Source organism: Pinus tabuliformis, chromosome 1_2 (genome assembly GCF_031772625.1).
Source record: "Pinus tabuliformis cultivar Carrire ecotype Pingquan chromosome 1_2, CPIR1, whole genome shotgun sequence".
Taxonomy (NCBI): Eukaryota; Viridiplantae; Streptophyta; class Pinopsida; order Pinales; family Pinaceae; genus Pinus; species Pinus tabuliformis.
In genome coordinates, this window is record NC_142298.1 from 956,472,942 (window position 1) to 956,494,381 (window position 21,440).

The 21,440-nt window shown below is 38.6% G+C and overlaps 2 protein-coding genes across 2 annotated transcripts in view; one reads left to right on the top strand and one right to left on the bottom strand.

The window, feature by feature from the left end:
* The window catches only part of LOC149209134 (protein DEHYDRATION-INDUCED 19-like), a 61,716-nt gene extending 43,649 nt beyond the window's left edge, over positions 1–18,067 (bottom strand). The window contains exons 1-2 of the mRNA XM_089396296.1: positions 17,474–18,067; positions 15,826–15,965 (exon numbers count right to left, since the gene is read on the bottom strand). Of these exons, the coding sequence (XP_089252422.1) occupies positions 15,826–15,965; positions 17,474–17,552 (219 nt within the window). The 5' untranslated portion in view covers positions 17,553–18,067. The remainder of the gene's footprint in view (positions 1–15,825; positions 15,966–17,473) is intronic.
* Positions 10,978–15,092, top strand: LOC149209135 (uncharacterized). The gene is made up of 3 exons (XM_089396734.1): positions 10,978–13,200; positions 13,318–13,736; positions 15,045–15,092. Exons 1-3 carry the CDS (start codon positions 11,400–11,402, stop codon positions 15,090–15,092), a joined length of 2,268 nt encoding a protein of 755 aa, XP_089252860.1. The 5' UTR covers positions 10,978–11,399.
* Positions 18,068–21,440: the final 3,373 nt, after the last annotated feature.

Below are 21,440 nucleotides of genomic sequence, written 5' to 3' on the forward strand. Positions count from 1 at the left end.
CCATAAAGGCGTAAAAAACAGATTCCTTCTGCTCAAAATGTTCTGCAACATTCGCTTGCTGATAAGACCCTCCCTGCTTCTTCTGTTCAGAAGCAATCCTCTGTCAGCAATCTTTCTTCATGTGGCCGAACTTGTGACAGTAATTACACTGCACATTTTTCTTCTTAGCAGGATCATAAGGCTGAGAAGAACCTTTCTGCTGAAAGCACTGAGAGGACTGATATTTGGTAGCAAAAGCATTTTCTGAGGAGGCTGATGAAGCACTACTACCAAACTGTTGTTTCCAAAAATCTTGCTACATGAGTTTGGTGCATAACTCTGGAAACTTCAAATCAACATTAGTGGAGGTAATGCGTTTCTATGAAGTGCTCATAAGGTTTTGGTGGACTTTTCAGAGTGATGACTACCATATCTTCTTCCTCCATGGTCCGACCAATGGCTTCGAGCTAATCTCGAATGTCTTTAATCTTGTTAAGATGTTCCTGTAAAGAAATATGTTCTTCCATCATGATGGATAACAATTGATTCTTTAGAAAGAAAGATCTGCTCTTGTCAGATGTCTCATGCCGTTCCTTCAAATGTTGCCAGATTTCAACAGTTGTCTTGTCGGAAGGAATCTGTGATAACTGATCATCAGTCACAGAGAGTTTGAGAAGCATAACAGCCTCTCGATTTCGATCATCAAATTTATCTTGATCAGCACTAGTTGTACCAGGACTAAGCTCTTTGCCCAAAACAAGCCGATCAAGACGCCTATATTCAAAAATAGTCAACATTCTCTGTTTTTAGATGTTATAATTGGTGCCATTAAAGCGTTGATTGCCTTCCAACATCAAATTAGTTAATGAGGCCATCTGCACGTTTCCCAAGACACGAAATATGACAAAGAAGTCTGGCACAAATTTCAATGCAGATGTCAATTGATCCGAACAAAATCTGACAGGTGCTCGAAACAAAATTCAAATCCGCCGACTCGAAAATTGAGGCACGAAAAACGATGCACCTGGAAAATTCTGACGACTACCCAGTTGAAATATCACAAAACCCACATCAACTCTGTAATCAGAAGAAATTTAAAATACCTTGGTCGATAAAAATTGAGCCACGAAGGATGGTCGTGGTTAATGTTGCGGAGGCATTTACTGATGATGTTGTTGCAGCACAACGAACAGCCTCTAACGATACAGTAATTCTTGGTGAGACCGTTTCTTTATTATTATTTCAATTCCTCGAGAATCAACGAAACAACTCCTGGGGGTATTACAATGCAAGAACCTGGGATCACACTTCTGAGTTCTGACAATAAACTGGAACTATCCTCTGCAAATGAACACGATCTTCTCCTAAAGATAACCTTTCGACAGGCAGAACTCAACGCCAAATCTTGTAAAGAAGACACTGAACTTGGCTGCAGAGATAGATCACCAAACTGATAAATATATTGCACAGTACATGGCTTCAGATTTAATTCCAAGAGTTTCGCTTAGACTCGGCTATATGTCCCATCTAGAAATATGGAAGGTGCGTCGAATGGATAAGCGTGGAGATTGTTGTGTCTGAGACGATGGGGGTGCGTTCGAATCTCAACACCAGCCACCGGAATTGATGTGCGAGGAAAAAAATTCACGTGGAGCCCGCTATGGAGCCTGTGTGAAGCGTCAGACGTGCCTGCAATGTTGGATAGAACACGGTGATCCTCGCACTGAGCAAATTCGTTCTCTAATTATTTCTTCCCTCGTAAATGATGAAACTCAGTGCCAACAAAAATTGTCTTGATATATTTTTGCTTCCTCGACCACTCTATCCAGCCATCAAAATGATGGATTCGGCCCTTATAACCTGTGTGGATGGAGCCAGTGAATCACCAGAGCAATGAGCCCTCTAGCAAACTGCCTCTATGCGGCAAGAAACTCTCTAGGGTTCGAGGGCGAGCAATAACTTACAGAATGTGCACTATCTGATCCTTTCCCAAGTTCATCGACGGTCGTACTGAGGCACTGGAGATCTCAAAACAAGAGCGGGAAAAAAATCCTTTGATTACTGCGGCTCAGAAATTTTGACGCCCAATAAAAAAAAAATTCAAACTCCTAGAGAGCTATTTCAAAATGAAGCAAAATTTCTCAAACAATGAAAACTTATTTCAAAAAAAATACCCAAGCTCTGATACCATAATCAATGGAAGAATTGAATTGATTTACAATGAGTAGTAAAGCTCAATAAATAATACAACTGTATTTACAGAAACAGCAAGTTTCTACTAAGAAAGTAGAAACAGCAAGTTTCTACTAAGAATATAGAAACAGCAAGTTTCTAACAAGACACTGCTAATTACAATCATAGATGAGCAGTAAACACTAAAATAGCATTATTCTAATAGTAGGATTGCTTGATTTGGAACCTCTGAAGCTCTTGGCCACTTGGAGGAATAAGAAGGTTGGAAAGGCAAGAATCTTAGAGAGGTTGGACAAGTTTTTATCTCAAAGAATTTGCATAATGATTGGACAAAGTCCGAACTTGGGTTGAACCTAAAGGTAGTTTAGATTGCCTTATTCTCATTCAAATGGAAAGATAAAACCGCAAGCCTATTAGACTTTAAGTTTAACTGACAATGGCTCAAAGAAGATTATTTCTAGAGATTAATTAAAATGGAATGGGTGCCCTCTGACGTTAATACGGGGAAGACTGCAAGCTATAAATTTGTCAAGTCCTTTGAAGAAGGTCAAAAAAAACAACTAGTGAATGGGTTGTTTGTAAAAATAAGGAGAAGGATCAAGATCTAAAGTTAGTGAAGGTGTAATCTATGAATTGTTTATCTACAATGTAAACAATTGCATCAAAGAGGAAAAGATGGCTAGATTCAAGGATTTGGAACGAAGGAGCAAAAAGCTTCTAGAGTGGAGGGAGACTAAGCAGTAGATGAAGAGTGGAGCTATGTGGCTCAAGAATTTTTTTCCATAACTTTGAAAACCATAGGAAAAGGATAAATTCACTTTGGGAGCACGTCATAATCAAAAAGCGCAACTAATTAATAATTTTCTAGGCTTATTTGTTTTGGGAGTGTATCACTGCCAAACTCTCTACAAGGAGCTAACACAAATTAATATTGGATATTGAAGCTTACATCCTATTTCCCTAGTTTCATTATATAAGAAGACAATAATTAGATGATTGTAAAGATATCTAAGGACGAGTTTAAAGTTGTCTTGGCTTCATTTAAAAGAGATATAAATTTGGGCCAGTGCAAGAGAGATGTGGAGTTCTCTATTTGGCTTTTATGATTTATTGGAAAAAAATCTCTAGAAAGGTTCTAGGAGAAATCAATTCGACTTTTCTTTATTTGATCCCTAAAAAAGACAAGCCATCTTCACTTAATGAATAAGCCTATCTCGTTATGTAATTGTGTGTAAAAAAATCATAGCTAAAATCCTCCTTGTTGGACTTATAAAGATATTTTCTAATGTTATATTGCAAGAGAATTCAATTTCTTAGCATGAAAGCAAATTTTTAAGGCTATGTGGGAAACCTAGGAGGGATTTCACTCCATCAAAGCAAAAACAACTCCCTTGTATGTTGTTGAACTTGGACCATTCCAAATCATATGATAGGATGAGTTGGCTATATTTGCAGGTGATGCTCATGCATGTGGGTTTCAATTTGATGGTTGTTTTTGTTAAATTATGCAACTAGGGTTAAATTCCACTTTGGACAGCTCATTTGATGGAGATAATTGTTGCATTAAATTCCTCTCTTCAAGAGGACCAAAATCAACCTAAAGATCACCCATTTTGGACAAGCAGAAGTTGGAATTTTAATTTATTCTCACTCATGTACAATTGTTAAGGTCGGCCACACATTTATGTAGGCTCATGATGCCCATTCAACATGTCTTTTCACCCACTCGGATTGGTATAAATACAAGAGACATCACACCTCATTTGGAGCATCAAGCAACACAACATATCTTCTCTCTCTCCTCTTATTATTGGTTTGTACAGCTCAGACTTGGAAGGACTCCTCTCACACGTGCGAAGGACAGAAGACACCTTTGACTGGGCCGAATTGCAGGGTTGTTTCAGGGCGTTGACCTGCGTTGACTTGGGCACATTTGACATGCTTTGACTGCGTTTTCTTTGGGACTGTTTCTGTTTCAAGAGGCTGCATTGGAGGGCACAGAATCCGAGGAAATCTGGGCACTTTGACTGCAGACTTATCTCAGACATTTGACGCAGACTTCACCTATGCGTTGACCAAGTTTGACTGTTCAGATTGGCACTGTTTTGACAGATTTTTGACCTGCTAAGGAGGCCAAATTGAAAGCCCTTTGACCAAGCTGCTGGAGGACAGTTTTGACCCTTGACCATTGACTGGTTAGGGTTGACTCTAATGTTGTTGACTGCTGTTGACCGAATCAGATTACAGAAGGTTCAGATTTGACCATTGTTGGCTACATCTCTTTACTTTGTCTCTGCTTTGGATAATAGTTTGATATTGAATATTGACATTGGATGTTGGATGATGTACTCTTTCTGCTCAACATTTGAAAACAATCTAATAAGGAGGTTTGCAAGGGGTTTCCCCACAGCGTATTTTTCCCTGGTCTTTGACCAAATTTGTGTTTCTTGTCTCTTGGCTGTCTTTCTATGTGCATTTGTTTATTTGTTCTATCTACTATTGCTCTACTGTCATTGGAAAATTGAAGAAGTGAAATTGAGAAATTGAATGCTATTAAATATTGCTGAAGTAATAGTTGCAGCATAGAACGAGTGACGAAAAATTAACAGTTTCATGGATTATAGGGTGTATTTCATCAATTTCAATTGTTGTTCCTACTAATGGCTCAATGGCTGCTTTCTTTAAACCTTTGCAAGGATTCCAACAAATATGTCCTAGTCCCCTTTGCTCTTCCTGTTTCTAGTAAAGGGTTTATGCCAAGAAGCATGGTATTATTTCAGGTATCAGTATTGGGTGTTGGATTCAGGTAGCACACCTACTATTTGTTGATGATGTGTTATTGTTTTCTAGTAGTCATGATACAGAGGCATGGTATTAGTTCAGGTATTAGTATTAGGGGGTTGGATTTAGTTAATGCACTCACTATTCGTTGCTGATGTGTTATTCTTTCTAATAGTTATGATATAGAAGTAGAAAGATTGATGCAAACCTTAAATATTTATGGAATAACTACATGGATGTCATTGAGAGGTGTAGGATTGATCTAAAGATCATCCGATTCGGATAAGTATTCATGAAGATATGAATTTATTTGTGTTATGGGACAATTCGTCAAGGTCAGCCAGCAACCAAATAAACCCCTCATGTGCTCCACGTTTTTGTATAAATAAAGGTGCCTTGAATCATTTGAGAACACAACTCTCATGATCTCCCTCTCTCCACTTGTTTTGGTTTGTCTTCTCTCAAGGAAGACGCGATGGAGAGGGTCATCTAAAAGAGCTGTAGATGCAGTCATCTAGGAGAGCCCTAGCCGCAGTCTTGGAGGAGATCTGGCTGCAGATCTAAGAAGCCCTAGCTGCAGTAAATTGGAGTTCTAATGCACAGAAAAGGGAGCCCTAATCCACAGCAAAGGGAAGGCTCTAATCCAACAGCAAAGGGAGCCCTAATCCGCAGCAAAGGGAAGGCTCTAATCCGCAGCAAAGGGAGCTCTAATCGCAGCAAAGGGAAGGCCCTTATACGTAGCTAATGGGAGCCCTAAACCACTGTCAAGAGGAAGCCCTAAACTGTTGTCAAGAAGAGCCCTGAGTCAAGGCCTTAGCCGCAGCATTAGAAGGACTTCATCCGCAGCAGAAGGGACCTTATCATAGCATGACGCAATGTGGGCATGGACAGCAGCAACACAGGGAAACCGCAGTCACAAGGAGGAGAGATTCAGGGCTGTATATGTATGCATTTGAGTGCAGGTAAGTGTTGTCAGCTTGCCCGAGTTCATGAGGAAAGAAACGCTGCTGTTTGGGTATCATTTCGGAAGGCAGAGTGCCACAGCTAGCTGTTGTGCTAGGCTGCAAGCGAGAGCACACAACTGAGGTTGTGTCAAGGACTTTCAAGGGTGGACAGCACCTTCAAAGGGCAGTCTGGCATGAGAGAAAGGTTTTCAAGATAAACTGCAGTCCTAAAACGACTTATCTCCTGACTGTGTGGTAGCCCTAACCTGAACACAGTCATAACAGCAATGGGCAGCAATACATATGATCAGTATTGCTAGACATAGGTGCTGCAATGGGACAGCATGGCAATGATGAGGTATTATAGCATGCATGGTAAAACATGATGCAACATGGGACAGCTGCAAGCATGAAGAATCATGGACAGCAACAGCATGGTAAAGCATGGACAGCTGCAAGTAGAGTGCTGTATGGGACAGCAGTATAGTACTTGATGCAGCTAGGACACAAAGCAGCAATGGTGCAGCAAGCACATGGGCATAGCATGGTGCAGCCGTGGCACTAGGTAAACACTGGGACAGCAGCAGCATGAGGTCCAGTATTGTGATGATGGGTGCAGCATGGTGCAGCACGGTGAGGTGCAGCATATGGACGAGATGCAGCACATGATAGGTGAATGAGTCACCTTGGAAAATCAGTTGAAGCAGCATGTCTTCAACTGATCTCATGTAGAGATAATATATTAGTTGAAGCAGCATGTCTTCAACTGATCTCATGTAGAGATAATATATTAGTCGAAGTATTGACTTCTGTTGTAAATGTACTATCTCTCTCTCTCTCTCTCTGCTGAACTATTGAAGAACATATAAGAAGAATTGATCAAGGGTTTCCCCACATTGGGGTTTGTCCCTGGCTAGCGCCACATCTTGTGTCCTCTTGTCTTGGCTTGTCTTCTGCAATTTATGTTTATGTTCTATCTGCAGTTTACTTTAATGCTGATGTGATTGCTAAAGATATTGAGCTAACTGTGAAAATTGAAATAAATTGCTCTAAGCATAGAACATACCTAAACTTAACAGAGGTTGAACGTGAGTATAATTTTACAATGATATTTCCATTTTAAAAATTAAATTTCCAAGACGGGTTTAATTTTTGAGTTGAGTGGATTTAGTAAAAGGGACAGGGAATGGCTTTTGAGAAAGGTGGAAGCTCACAAATCTCTTGTAACAAATGGCTTCAAGTAGGAGTGATATTGACAATGGTTAAGTTAGTATTGGAGGTTATCCTTGTTTTTGGCACACATTAGCACATTTCTTAAAAGGGTTCTCAAGAAGATTAGAGAAACTTGTTTTAAATTTCCATGGTCTCAAAAGAAAGATACAGAAAAAGTTCCTTTGGTTAAATGGAGAAGCACTGTTCATCCAAAGAAGTTGGGTTCGTTAAGGCATGAAAACCATCCATCAGTTTGGTTATGCTTTGTCAATAAAAAGAATATGGAAAACTATGCCTTTCGAGGGGCTTTCAGAAGAAAAAGAATTATCAAAAATACGTTAATCCTCAGTACTTTATAGATTTAGTGAGGAACCTGAGGAATCGTATTAAAAAATTATCTATCTAATGGAAGATGTGGTCCTTTCTAATCATTGTTTCCAGTTTGTCTTTGAGGGTAGGTTCAAATGAACAGATAAGATTTTGTGTCGATTCTATATTGGGATGTGGAAAGGAGTTTCATTTGTTAGTTTTCTTGACCATGGAGCTTCAGGAGGGGAATATTTTTACTTGACAACAAGAGGGAGATCTTATATCATCAAGCATTTGGCATCAAGTGAGTGAATTTGCCAAGGAGATAAGACTAGTTAGTGCAAGTGCAATGAGATGGTCAACTTTTATTGGCATTTTTAGAAAAGAGTCATATTAGGCTAAAAGAAGAGATGGATTCTCTTGCTTGAGCAAAAAACAAAACTACAGGGAAATATACACCAAAGCTAGGTTATAAGGTACTGGTGGAGGGAGAGATTCAAGAACCTTCTCTCTGGTGGAATAAAATCTAGAAGCATAACATCCCAAAGAAGTCATATGTCTTTCTGTAGATATCCATCAAGAACATATTTCACAGCTAACACACTGGGCCAAGCCCTAAGCGGATATTTGTAAGGCCTAAGTGGTAAAGAAATTGTATCTCATTTGCTTATTCATTGCTCCTACGAAAATGGAAGCCCTGGTAAGTTTTCAAAACATTTGGAAAGAGACCTTAATGGAGACATGCCTAACACAATGGTTTCCAATGAAAGAATAAAAAGAATTGCAAAGGTTGACATGTCTCATCTTGTGGGGGATTTGGTTAGCGAGAAATGATGGAATCTTTGAGGACATGTATGTGCCTAATTTTCAAATTATAGCTCAACTTCAGTCTATGATTACTAGGATAAGTGTATTGCCTAAGTAAAGGATCCCTCGAGTGTTGGGGATTTATTGATAGACAAGTCAAAACCAAGAGGCTCTATTGATGGAGCAAGGCAAGAATCTGCCATTCTGAGCAATGCTAGGGGTTTATGATATTTTTTGTATTCTTGGTATTTCCAATTCAGAGTTGGTCTTGGCTCGAGGTCAAACATTAGTGGAGTTCATGGCCTTGAACCTTTTGTTGTCTTTAGCCAAATACAAGCAATGTTCTAAAATCCAATTATTGATGACTCCTCTTTGGTAGTCAAGTGGATGAATGAGAAAATTCAATTATCAACGTACTATTTAATTCCCTTGGGAAAGTAGTTGACAGTGATTGCCACCAATCAGCTTAATAATCTTTCCTATAGATATAGAGAAATAAATGAAGATGTTGACACACTTTCAAAGGACCGGTTGTAAATGGAGGTTGGTTCCTAGATGATAGAAGAATACAATGAGGGCATGCAATCACCATCTTCAAGACATTTCATCCAAGGTGTCTCTCATGGAGAACCTTATTTGACCCACAATTCTCTATGGTTTAGAAGTTTAGGACCTTATAGGGTCTGATTGAGCTCTAGTCGAGATAGTGTCATCCCTCCTCCTTCAATGCATTATTAAATGCAAAAAGACAATCCCTCAACCCAACATATGGTGCTCAGCCCCTCCAACTTGAGACTATGTTTAACCTAGTATCATTTCTACATCGTGTTCAAATTTTAGCTGACTCAGTAGAGGGCTAGGGACAATACTCATACAATGCCTCCTATTCATCAAAGTCCATTACTTTGGCTAGCCACATGGTTGTGTCGGTTGTTGATTTGCAACGGTCTCTGTTAAAATTGGCAACTAGGGCCAAATTCCACTATTGGACAGCTCATCTGTTGGAAATGATTATTGCATTGAATTCCTCTTTTCAAGAGGACCAAAATCAACCTAAAGATCACCAAATTTGGATGAGAAAAAATATTTATTTATTCAAAAGGAATTCTATAAGGCATGACCTTATCAAGGCGGGAAAAATTTAAAATTTGAAATTTGAATTTGCCTCCATGTGTCAAGGTCGGCTTCACCTCCATAAGGACAAAACGTCATGTCTAATTGTATATATATATGGGCATCCTCCAAACTCATGAGACACATCCAATGGGCTATCACATCAAGATATATCCCTCTGAAATATGCGCAGGACTGAGGCAGCTAGATGAAGGCAGGAAGAAGGGTCTTTTGGCATCTCTTGAGATGGTTTCTGTTGCAGGTTATTTTGTTGAGGAGGCCGCACATTTCAGAGGTAAGTAAGGCTGGTTCTGTGGACAGTTAGTAGTGTATTTGTCTTCTGTTCTGGGCTGCAGGGATTCTGTGTATTGCAGAAGTGAGTGAGACCTTGTTTGGAGGGCCAAGAGGCCTAATGAAGGCCTACTATCCTAGCTGCAGCCACACAGAGATCAGCACAGGTGAATGGAGGGTGATTTCCCTTTGAAAACAAGCTCGGACCTCTTGTTGTAGCATGACCGCAGGCTGTAGGAAGCCTTGAAGAGGATCCCAAGGTTAAACACTGTGTGGAGAAGGCCTAGAAGGGACAGTTAAAAGGGGCAGCTAGTTTGGAAGGGAACCATAGTTATTGGAGAAGTATTTAGGGCTGCTGGTGTGCCCTAACCAGAGCTCAAGTTGCACAGAACCCTAGGACAGAAATGTAGGACCTAACCAGACCTCACTTCAGGAAGGTGCCATCTGATCTCTAAAACATTGGGCCATCTACTTGTTTAAGGCAACGATATTGGATCTACAAAATTGGCAAGTCATGTTGACTTTAAGTTATTGTACTCTCTCTCTGTTGAACATTTGATATTAATAATAAGAAGATTTGACCAAGGGTTTTTCCTTGGCTTGAGCCAATTCCTGTATTCTCTTGTCTTGGCTTGTCATCTGCTCTTATGTTCAATGTTCTCTCTTCAGTTTCTGTGATTTCTAATGAAATAAGAATTGCTAATGATATAATGAAGTATCTGACCTAAGCAAGAACATGTTAACTCCAAAATTTAACAGTCTCAGACCTTTTGGAGTATGTGGTTATTTCGATGGAATGGTCTCCTCCATTCAACTACTCCCTTGACGTAACTAAACACCTCCTACCTACCAGGCAAGAATTGATCAACATCACCCAAGACAACATTTACATGAAGTTTATATATGTCACTTGAACAAACCCACCATGCAAGTTACTTTCAAAAATGGCTTCTTATGTTGAACACTTCATGGAGGTGAGGGGCGGACTCATTGTCCAACCTCCATTCACATGTCATCGTAGGATGCATGCTCTTTGTATTACTTGGGACCAGTGTTTTACGAAACGGCCGGGTTGACTCCGAAACGGCCGTTTCGATCCGGGTTGAACAAAAAAATTTCAAAACAGCCCATTGACCCGGCTCGGTGACCGGGTCAGCTATGACCCGGCCGAGTCAGCCAATGACTCGGCCGGGTCATAGCTGACCCGGTCAACCCGGCCGGGTCACGTCAAAAAACGGCCGTACCGATTGGAACCGGCTGGGCAGCGATTTCACTTAAAAAAAATTACTTTTTTGCTGATTTGGAGCTGATTTAGTTAGGGTTTGTGGACATGAAAAGGTTTATGTGATTAGTTAAATGCATTTGGGGTCCATTTCCCCCTCCCAAACTCTATTTAAGACAGCCAAATGTTCTCATTTCACTCACAGCAGTCTTATGCATTTGAGTGAGAGTCTTCTTTGAGAGTTAGTGAGCAGTTCTTGAGCTTGTTTTGGAGCAGCAGTGAGGAGTCTTGGAGGAGCATTGTAGCTGGAGTGAGGAGCTTCTTGGGCAGCCATTTGGAGCAGCATTGAGGAGCTGATTTTTGGAGCAAGTTTGAGGAGGCAGTTTGTGCCTGGAGGTATTTTTTTCCACCTCTATAAATCTGTTTTTACTTATTAAATTTTAGGTGCATATAAAGATAGCTTAGAGAGTGTTTTTAGTCAAATAAATGAACATTGAATCAATTTTTATTTTTATTTTTCATTTTCAGATTGTTTTCCTAGTCAAAAAATGGCACCTAGAGCAAAAGATGCTGCTTGGGCATATGTTGAAATGGTTGATGATGAGATGTGTTGCAAGTTTTGCCATAGGAAAATTAAGTCAGGTCCTGGGGGGATTCATAGGCTGAAACAACACTTGGCAGGGATTAAAGGCAATATTACTGCATGTAAATCCCCCGAAATTGGGGAGATTAGAAAGACTTTGTTGGAAAGCTTTGAAAAATTTCAAGAAGAAAAGACTAGGCAAAAAGAGATACAGGCTGAAATTGGGAGGAAGAGGGAGATACAAAAAATGATGGCTGCCAACCCCCACTATGAGTTTGAGGGTTCTTCCTCTATCCCTCACACTGATGCATCAAACCCTTTCCGTTATGTTCCTCCCTCTTTTGCTTCTGTTCAAGATAAGGGAAAGGGTAGAATGAAGGGTGATGGGACTATCAAAAGTTTTTTCACTCACTCAGGCTCCTCTCCATCAGATGCACATGGTCCTGAAGTTAGTAAAGGTCTTTCTCAGCCCACTTTAGATGACCATTGGAAGAAAGAATTGAGGGAGACTGCTTGTGACTACATAGCTAGATGGTGGTATGATGCTGATATCCCCTTTAATGCTGCTCGTTCACCATATTATGAGCCTATGTTTGAGGCCATACATGCTGCTGGAAAAGGCTTCAAAGGCCCTACTATGCAAGAGCTAAGGGGGTTTCGTTTGCAGAAAGAAATTACATCAATTAATGAGTATTTGCAAGATTTCAAGGAATCATGGGCAAGAACAGGGTGTACCATCATGTCAGATGGATGGACTGATCAAAGAAACCGTACCATCATAAACTTTCTTGTCTTCTGCCCACAGGGAACCATGTTTTTAAAATCAGTTGATGCATCTGATAAGGTAAAAGATGGCCACTTGTTGTTTCAGCTATTGGATGAGGTTATTCAGGGTGTGGGGGTGGCTAATGTTGTTCAAATCATCACAGACAATGCCTCTAACTATGTTCTTGCTGGTAGACTGTTAGAGGAAAAACACAAGACCATCTTTTGGACCCCATGCGCTGCACATTGCATAGACCTCATGCTTGAGGATATTGGGAAATTAGATTGGGTCAGAAACACTGTAGATAATGCCAAAAGCATAACAAAATTTATCTACAATCATACACTGGTTTTGAGTATCATGAGGAAACACACTGGAGGCAAGGATATTATTAGGCCTGCCATCACTAGATTTGCTACACATTTTTTGACATTGCAATCTATGCTTTCCCAACATAGAAACTTGCAAAAGATGTTTTCCAGTGATGATTGGAATAATAGCAGTTGGTCTAACAAACCAGAAGGCAGAGAATTGAGAAGGAAAGTCCATGATGAAACTTTTTGGAGAAAGGCAACAGAGATTGTGAAGGTTGTTGAGCCACTAGTTAAGGTGTTGCGGTTGGTGGATGGGGAAAGGTTGGCTATGGGCTTCATTTATGAGGCTATGGATCAAGCAAAGGAGCAAATAAAGGCAGCATACAAGGATAGAGTGGCAAAGTATGGGCCCATTTGGGCAATCATTGATGAAAGATGGAACAATCAACTCCATCGCCCTATACATGCAGCTGGGTATTTTTTGAACCCACGGTATCATTATAAAGCTAAGGAGTCAGGAGCTTTGAGGGGGGAGGTCAGAGATGGACTGGTTGATTGCATTGAGCGCATGGTCCCATCGGAGTCTGATCAGCTACTGATACATCAGCAGGTCACATCCTTCAGCAATGCAACAGGTACCTTTGGGAAGAACCTAGCAAAGATTGCAAGAGAAGCAGATGAGCCAGGTAAACAAAAATTTCAATTTTCAATTTCTCAATTTCAAGTTAGATATAATTTGTAATTTTGTTGAGCTTCAGCCTTCATCTAACTCATAATTCATTACACTCCTATGTTTTTTGCAGCACAATGGTGGGAGGCCTTTGGTGGCCAGTGCCCTGAATTGCAAAGGTTTGCAATTCGTATTTTGAGTCAAACTTGCAGTGCATCTGGGTGTGAGCGCAATTGGTCTGTCTTTGAGAGGATTCACACAAAGAAGAGAAACCGTTTGGAGCAAAAACAGTTGAATGATCTAGTTTTTGTCCAATACAACCTTCGGCTCAGACGGAACCAATTGCTGAACAAAAGACCTGATTCAGATCCCATTGTGTTGGAAGACATTGATCCAACATCAGATTGGGTAGTGGAGAGTCGTCTACCAGAGTTTGATCCTGATGAGGATCTTGATGAAATTGATGTTGGAGATCCACTGCAGCGTGTTCAGTTGAATGCAGATCCCAATCCACCAGCCTCAGTGTCACAGCCAGCTAGTAGGACTCCAGTTGTAGGTGCTTCGCCTTCCTCTGCTCAGCCACGACAGAAGCGCAGCCGCATTTGTACTCTATCTCAGCTTGCATCTGCTTCACAGCCTAGTGGTACTGGTACTGGCACCACTTCTACAGTTGCAGTTGGAGACGATGATGATGAGGAGGAGCCATGGGGCTCCTTGTCTGGCTCTGATGATGATGATCCAGAGATTGGTCGAGATGATCTTGGCTCCTCTGGCAGTAGCCAGTAGCTACTAGCCTCCTTGGTTATTTGTATTTTGTTTTGACTCTTGAGTCTTTGATCATGTATGACACAGACAGACTACAGTTGACTATGTATTTACTATTGCCATTGGGTACACCGTACCATTTTGATATAATGGATTGGTTCATGAGCCTACTTTGATCATATGTTGTCTTCCATGTATATTATAATGTTGTGTGTTTGGAAACTTGAATGAAAATCTTTAAAATTATGTTTAAAATATTTAAAATTATGTTTTTTTATAAAAAAAATAAATATTTAATGTATTTTTTACAACGACCGAGTCATTGAAATCGAGCCGGCCGAGTCATTGCCGTTTCCGTTTCCGTTTCCGAGTCGATCCTCGGCCGAGTCCGAATCCGAGTCCGTTTTGTAAAACATTGCTTGGGACAAGTTGGAGCAACATCACATAGAACTTTAGGTAGAGGCGGAGCACCAACCCGATCTATCAAACCAGATCTACCAATTGTATGATCTTCAAAAGGTTAACACAAATAAGCACGCCATCTTCCACTACCCCATCTACTAGAAGATCCAACAGTCCTTCCATTGTCTCTTTAGGCTGCCACAAAACCTCTCCCATTCCTTTGGGTAGCCAACCAAAGATGACTAGCCTTATACATGCAAAAGGCCTTCAAATTCAATTCCACTACTCTCTGGCTACCTTCGCTACCAGTGTCCACCTCGATTATCACTTCCTTTTTTACAGTGCCCTCATCTGCTACGAGCACCAAGAGACAAATTGATAAAATCCTTAATTCTAACTCTAATTGTAAGGCCAAGCGACTATCTCCTCGAAGACCTCAGCAACATTGCCAATCCAAATTCCATCAATATTCAAATGATATCACCCAAGCCCCAACAATGGACAACCTCTTCAGGAAGCAAACACGGTGCACAATTGAAATCTTCCTCTAGGTCCTCCTCAAGACAATCCTTTATCCGAGGTTTTCTCTAATGGGACCCTAATACACTTGAATTATTTGTACTCTGAATCTAGATCCATTCCCATAGTGCATCTTTCTCCCATATCTGCTTTCCGTTTTTGAATTTGGTTCAGGAATTGGCTTGGTTCAGCACATTAGTTTCTGCATCTTGTTTCTTTTAGGAACCATCTTTATGCTCCCACTTCAGATTGACACCACTGTACTTGGCAGTCCCATTGACCTACTTTAGTTGTCATTTATTGGACATCAATAAAATAATCTCCTCTTATCTGGGTAGAGATTCTGTTAGAAGCCAACTAGAGAAGTTTGTTCACTATTGTTCTTCTTCTTTATGTCCAGTCATACATAGTTTTTTTGTCTAGTTTTTCACTAGGGTGGTGCATATTGTGGAGCAGCTTACAAGTTGTGTTTTCCACTATAATGTAACATTTCATGGATCTTCATGGACCCTGTGGTGACTCATTAAGGAATAGTTTTCAATCTCCAATAGTTTGAGATGCATAAAATCCAAATATCTTTCCTAGAGGAAGAACAGTCTCACTGATTTTATATCTAGAGTTCTGGATCTCTTTTTGGGTGCTAGCAGTGCTTAGGCACCTGAAAAAAGTAATTTTAGTTCTTTCTTTGAATAGAAATTACGTCTTTTCTGTTGGACCAAGAAAAAATTATACTGTTCCTACGAGCGTATCTAATATTTTTAAGATAAATTTTATACCTAGAAAACTATTATATATACATGATGAGCTTTTACCAATACTAAAAGTGCTCATTATTTCAGATATGTTCTATAGACACTGATCTAAACCACAAGTATTCTCCAAACGTTTGCAACATTCCTGAAAAATAAATCTCTGGTTTGAAGTAAACAAAATAGACTTATGAGAAAACACTTACAGCAGCTTTAGATTCAAAAGGGTGCTCATCCTCCAAGTGGGAACAGAGGGAAGCAATGTCATAGTCATCAAAGCAGTATGGGCATGAGAAATCCGGACGAACATCCTCATCAACCTCGAAATCATCAATACTCAATCGGTCTACACTCAAACCATATACGACCCAATTCAGGGACAATCATCATAATATGTCTTCATTGTTTCCCAACAAATGATACCATACAAAATATTCAAAAATCTACACTAGTTCGGGGCATTCCAGGAACAACGCACCCACTGTGAAGTTGATAACTTTCAGAAGTTCAAAAATAATCAGAACTTGCATGTAGCATCAAAGAAATCTGACACAAATAGGGTTACTTTGCTTATTTAATTTTGCACCCAAAACAAAAACAATTGCTGATTTCCAGATTTTTGAAGATTGCAGAACTTGCATTCCCAGAATTAAAAAAAGGGATTTTTTTTCAGTCATTTAAGAGGAGACCCAAACAACGGAGAAAGGGCCGACATAAACCCAACATAAAAAGGCTTGCTTCCATTAGTAAAATTGATTTCTAAATTTCACTCTAAAAATACACAGATAAAAATTTGGAAAATTAAAATATATATATATAAATGAAATCCTGCATTTCTATAATGAAGGAAAGGATTTTTTATTTTTTACAGTTTATATCATTTATGTGAGCACCCAACATAACGAGAAAAGGGGAACATCAAACTGACATAGGAAAGGATACTTCCATTATTAGAATTAATTACTTAATTTTACATCGTAAACACACCACACAGGCATTTGCTAATTTTCAGACTTTTGAGTCAAATCGGGACTAGCATTCCTATAATCAAATAAAGGATACCTTTCTTTTCTTTTTTTTCCATCGTCTAAGCAAAAACCCAGGCAAATGAGAGACCATCCCACCATGAAGATGCTATCGTTCAGATGTTTAAATAAATTCAAAAACTTGCATTCATATCATTGAAGAAAATCTGACACAAAAAGGGTTACTTCATCAAATTTAATTTCTAAATTTTAGAATGATACAGCCAGAAAATGTTGCTATTTACAGATTTCTAGAAATTTCGAAGCTTGCAATCTGATATCATAAAAGAAAAGGAATTTTTTTCTTTTTCAATTCGTCTTTAAAGCGAAAAACCAACAAAATGAGAAAGAAAACCACCCCCACAATGAAGTTGCTTACTTTTAGAATTTAAACAAATTCAAATCTTCGACTCCTATCACCAAAGAAAACCACACTAAAAATGTCGCTTCCTCTATTAAATCTATTTTCTAAATTGTAGAACGAAAACAAACCAGAAAATTTGCTATTTCTTCAATTTTTTTAAATTCAGAGCTTATATTTCTCTTCATCAGAGAAAAGGGTATTTTCTTTTGCAGTTTGTCTTTTAAGCCAAAAAACCAAACAAATGAAACCCACCCAAGATGAAGCTGCTAGCTTTCAGACGTTTAATAAAGTTCACAATTTGTATTCCGATCATCAAAGAAAACCTGGCATAAAAAGGGTTACTTCTTTCATTGAATTCAATGGCATGAAAATCCAACCCTTCATTTTTGACAAAAATGTAAGCTAAGGTAATTAACGTATACAAAATAGACGTTTTATAAAAAAATGTGAGGGTGCGAAACACACCAAATTGGGGCTGAGAATGGTGCAAGGAATGCTGCCTCTTTGCAGCAGCCAATCGGGCGGCCCAGAGCTCGGCATCCATCCTTCTTAACCCTCGCTCCTCAACGATCCCACGATTTGCAGCAACAGCACCCAAAATCCGAGCCCAAATTCGTTCGTTTTCACTTTCGCAAACCCTCAAAATGAAAATCGGTAAGTGAGAAGAAAATAAAAAATGAGCTTCTGCGTATTTTGTCCAAAAAGAGGGCGATTCGCCACCAAATGGAAGGAAAATTACGGATTTGGAATCGTGAGGCTCTGCAGAATTCAGTGGAAGAATTGTTTCCCCGCAACTTCTTGATCGATAAATGCTGTGAAGTTCACCAAAACGCGGAGTGAGAGAGGAGGACCAAAGATGCTGAGAATAGTCCAAAGGGCGGTGGGTCAGAGCGGGGCTCGGCTCAGAACCTGGAGATTTGGTACCCAAGCTGGAGGCCCAAACCTCCGGGGCGGCGGCCGACTTGGTTTTGTGATTTTATGATGGGGGCCGTTGAGAAGGTTCGATCTCGAGACCTGAGGTCAGGGACCGAGGCACCTGTGACACGTTCTATAGCTGGTGATACGTAGCTAGAAAAAAGGTTAAAATGGATTGCCCCATTGTTTGAAATGGTTTGGCAAGGGATTATTATGGAGCCCGGTGACGAGTATCATTTTTGTTTCGGACGGTTGTAGAGTTTAATTTATTTTTTTTATTAATGAATGAGTTTGTATTATCATAATATAAAATTAGATTATAATTTTTCCGGCAATGAATTAATAAAATTAATAATTATCATATTATTAAGAGTTTAACAATAATAATAATTTTATTATTAAGAGTTTATTTAACAACATTTTCAAATTAAAGACTTATATTAATATCTCAAATTGATTGGTTATGTTATTAAACTTATTTTTTATTTTTATAAAACTTATGATGCTATACTAAAAATATATATAACGGTTTAACTATATTATGTTGATAATAGTATCGTATGATATTATAATTTGGTTGTTATTTTTTATATCTAATAAAATGGTTAATATTTAACTTTTAATTTTAAAATTAAATTAAATTTATTTTAAATTTTAATTTTTAAATAAAATAATTTTTAAATTAATATACTAATATTTTATTTACTTTTAATTAATAATAATGTGATATTTTTATGATAAATTTTGTAGGTGGTATGATTAATGTTTATTGGAAATTAGTTTATTTTAAAAAGTAAGACATTATTTGTATTTTTTTAATTCTCCATAATCATTAAGGGTCACATTTCAATATCACTATAATTTTCATGATAAGCATTAAGGGGTACATTTCAATATCACCATAATTTTCATGACGTAGAAGGTTGAGAAAATTAGTATTGTGAAAAATATTTTGAATTTATAATTTAATATGGGTATGTGTGGTATTTTAAGAAAAGGTGTTTTTTATTTTGAACTCTCTAGTGTTATAGAGATGACAAATTCATTATCACAAAGCACTTTTGAAATTGTCGAATGCCTAGTTTCACTATGTTTTTATTTAGCAATATCGATTTTCTTATTTATGCTAGTCAAAACACATATACACTTTTCATCTTCTAAATTAGGGATGACTACCTCCTAATAGTATCTCAATTTTATTTTATCTTCTAACTATTTATTGCTTCATATATTGCCCTTAAATTTAAATGTAATAATTTTTTAATATTATTGGTATTCTCTCTTGAATAGGGTGTCATCATGTCACCACTTGTAAGTATGAAGAGCCATGACCACCCATCCTTAATTCGTTGTGCATGTAACGGAGAGTTGTCAATAGTAGAATTGGGTTATGACACTAGCAAAGATCCCTCTTAACTCTCGTTCTACTAAGCGTCAAGAGGGATCAAATCCCTTTTCATTGTAAAAGAGGTTTGCATATCAAGAGACTTGATCCATCTTAGTGCTTGGTAGATTTGGAGTTAAGAGGGATCTAGGTTGGTTTAATTTCCCCCTTTAAATAGGTTACATTCCACATGAATGCCATGGGTCAATACCACAGGTTCTCAATACCATGGGCCATTTTTATTTTTATTATTATTTTATTTATATAGAGTTATTTTTATTTTTATTGTATTTTAATTGAATTAATGTAACACCCTCCATATCTACCCAAGTAACCGGCCAACCACGATAAACATGTGACGAGAAGTTACTATGATATGATTCGACCTCCTAAGTCACCTTAAGGAAGTGGAACCGACAGAAACACACCATACAAACCCTCCACATCAACAACAAGACTTTCATGAACCATCCCAACCTCTCAGGTAACCAGCCCCTGAGCCCCATTGAGTTTTTAGACCAATTAACCCCTAAATGCTCCCATAATATGGACATGCATGCATCCAAAAGGCTCTGGATGCTCCCACAGCATGGTGTCTCAGCGTCTATGGACTTTTTTGCTTAATGTTATGCCCGCATCCCTGGGATTTTGTTGAAAAATGTGCAATAAGAAATGTTAAATTTAGAATGTGCTAAAAATAGACCTGCTAAAAATAGCATGTCTAAAAATAGCAGTTTGGCCAATGAGGTCATTGGCCACATTGGGTGAGAGGTGAAACTGCTAAAAATAGAAAGTTCTAAAAATAGCATTTTTGGGTCCCTTCCTATTTATAGCAGTCCCTAGTCTATCTATAGGAAGTAAAATTAATCTTGGTCTTAACAGCAGTTGGAAATATTAATTAATTAATTCAGTTGAGTTAATTAGTTAAGGAAATTCAAATTTGAAGTCTTTGTGAGCATGCACATGAGTTGTCCCACTGATTGAGGAATTTATCCTTAATTTCCTCCACTGATTGAGGGAATAAGTATGAGTTCTATAATGAGAGAATCAGTTGACTTTGTTCTTACTAGTCAAGTCCAGATAGATTATTTTAACAAGTGGTTAAATAATGAGATATAGTTTGTTAATGCTTGCATGCATGTGACAACTATTATTTCAGATAACTGAGCATTCACTCATGGATAACTGTTGCATGTCAGTTCTGTCAAAGACCCAGTTGGGATCAGAGAAGGGATAGTGTACTATCAGTTGGATGAATATTTTCCCTATAAAGGAAGCTCATCCATGATGAGAATTTATCTCCTTCGGGTTTGTGTTGTTATTTCAGAGGTCAGTGTTGTGTGTGAGGTGAGAATCACACAGGTTGCAGCTGGAGGACCCAGGAAAAATTGTGCATAGAAATAGGAGGCTTCGAGGGTAGAGGAGAAGGTTTGTGAGAAGCCTTTGACTGTCTATGAGTAGCAGAAGGATTGTACTGAGAGCTGGATAGCTTCCAAGCTAAGGTTTTGTGTAATTCGGTTATATTTCCACTTGTATGATAATACAGAGATGGGGTTTTAGGCAAGTGCTTTCCCCGGGTAAATTCTTCTGTGTTATGTGTGATTGATTCCTTCTTATCAGTTATATGTGTTCTTATTGATGATGCTCATGGTTGATTAAGCTTCCACTAAATTGTTTGTAGAAGTAGATCAAGTGTTTTGCTTTAGTACATTGCATTACCAGGTGATCTACAGGTGGGAAATTTCTACATGGTACCAGAGCTAGTTGATTTGTAGAAAAAGTTCTACATGGTATCAAAGCTAGCTGATTTGTAGGAAAAAATCTACAAAATTCTACATGGTATCAAAGCACAGGTGATCAAGGAGAGAATAGTATACTGAGAGGAGATTTCAAAGTTTTGAGCTTTGGGCCGAGAGTTTGCAGAGCATATCTGAAAATTTCTATACAAAATTTTCATAGGTAAATAGTAGATTTGGATTCCTTGCGGAAAAATACCCAAAATCAAAAAAAAAAAAAACGATTGAATCGGAGTTCGGATGAGGGAGATATTACTGATTTAAAATCAGCTCTTTTTTCTAGAAATTTCCGTGACGATAGGAAAGTGGAAATAAACTGGTGTGCTAGCCAAGAACC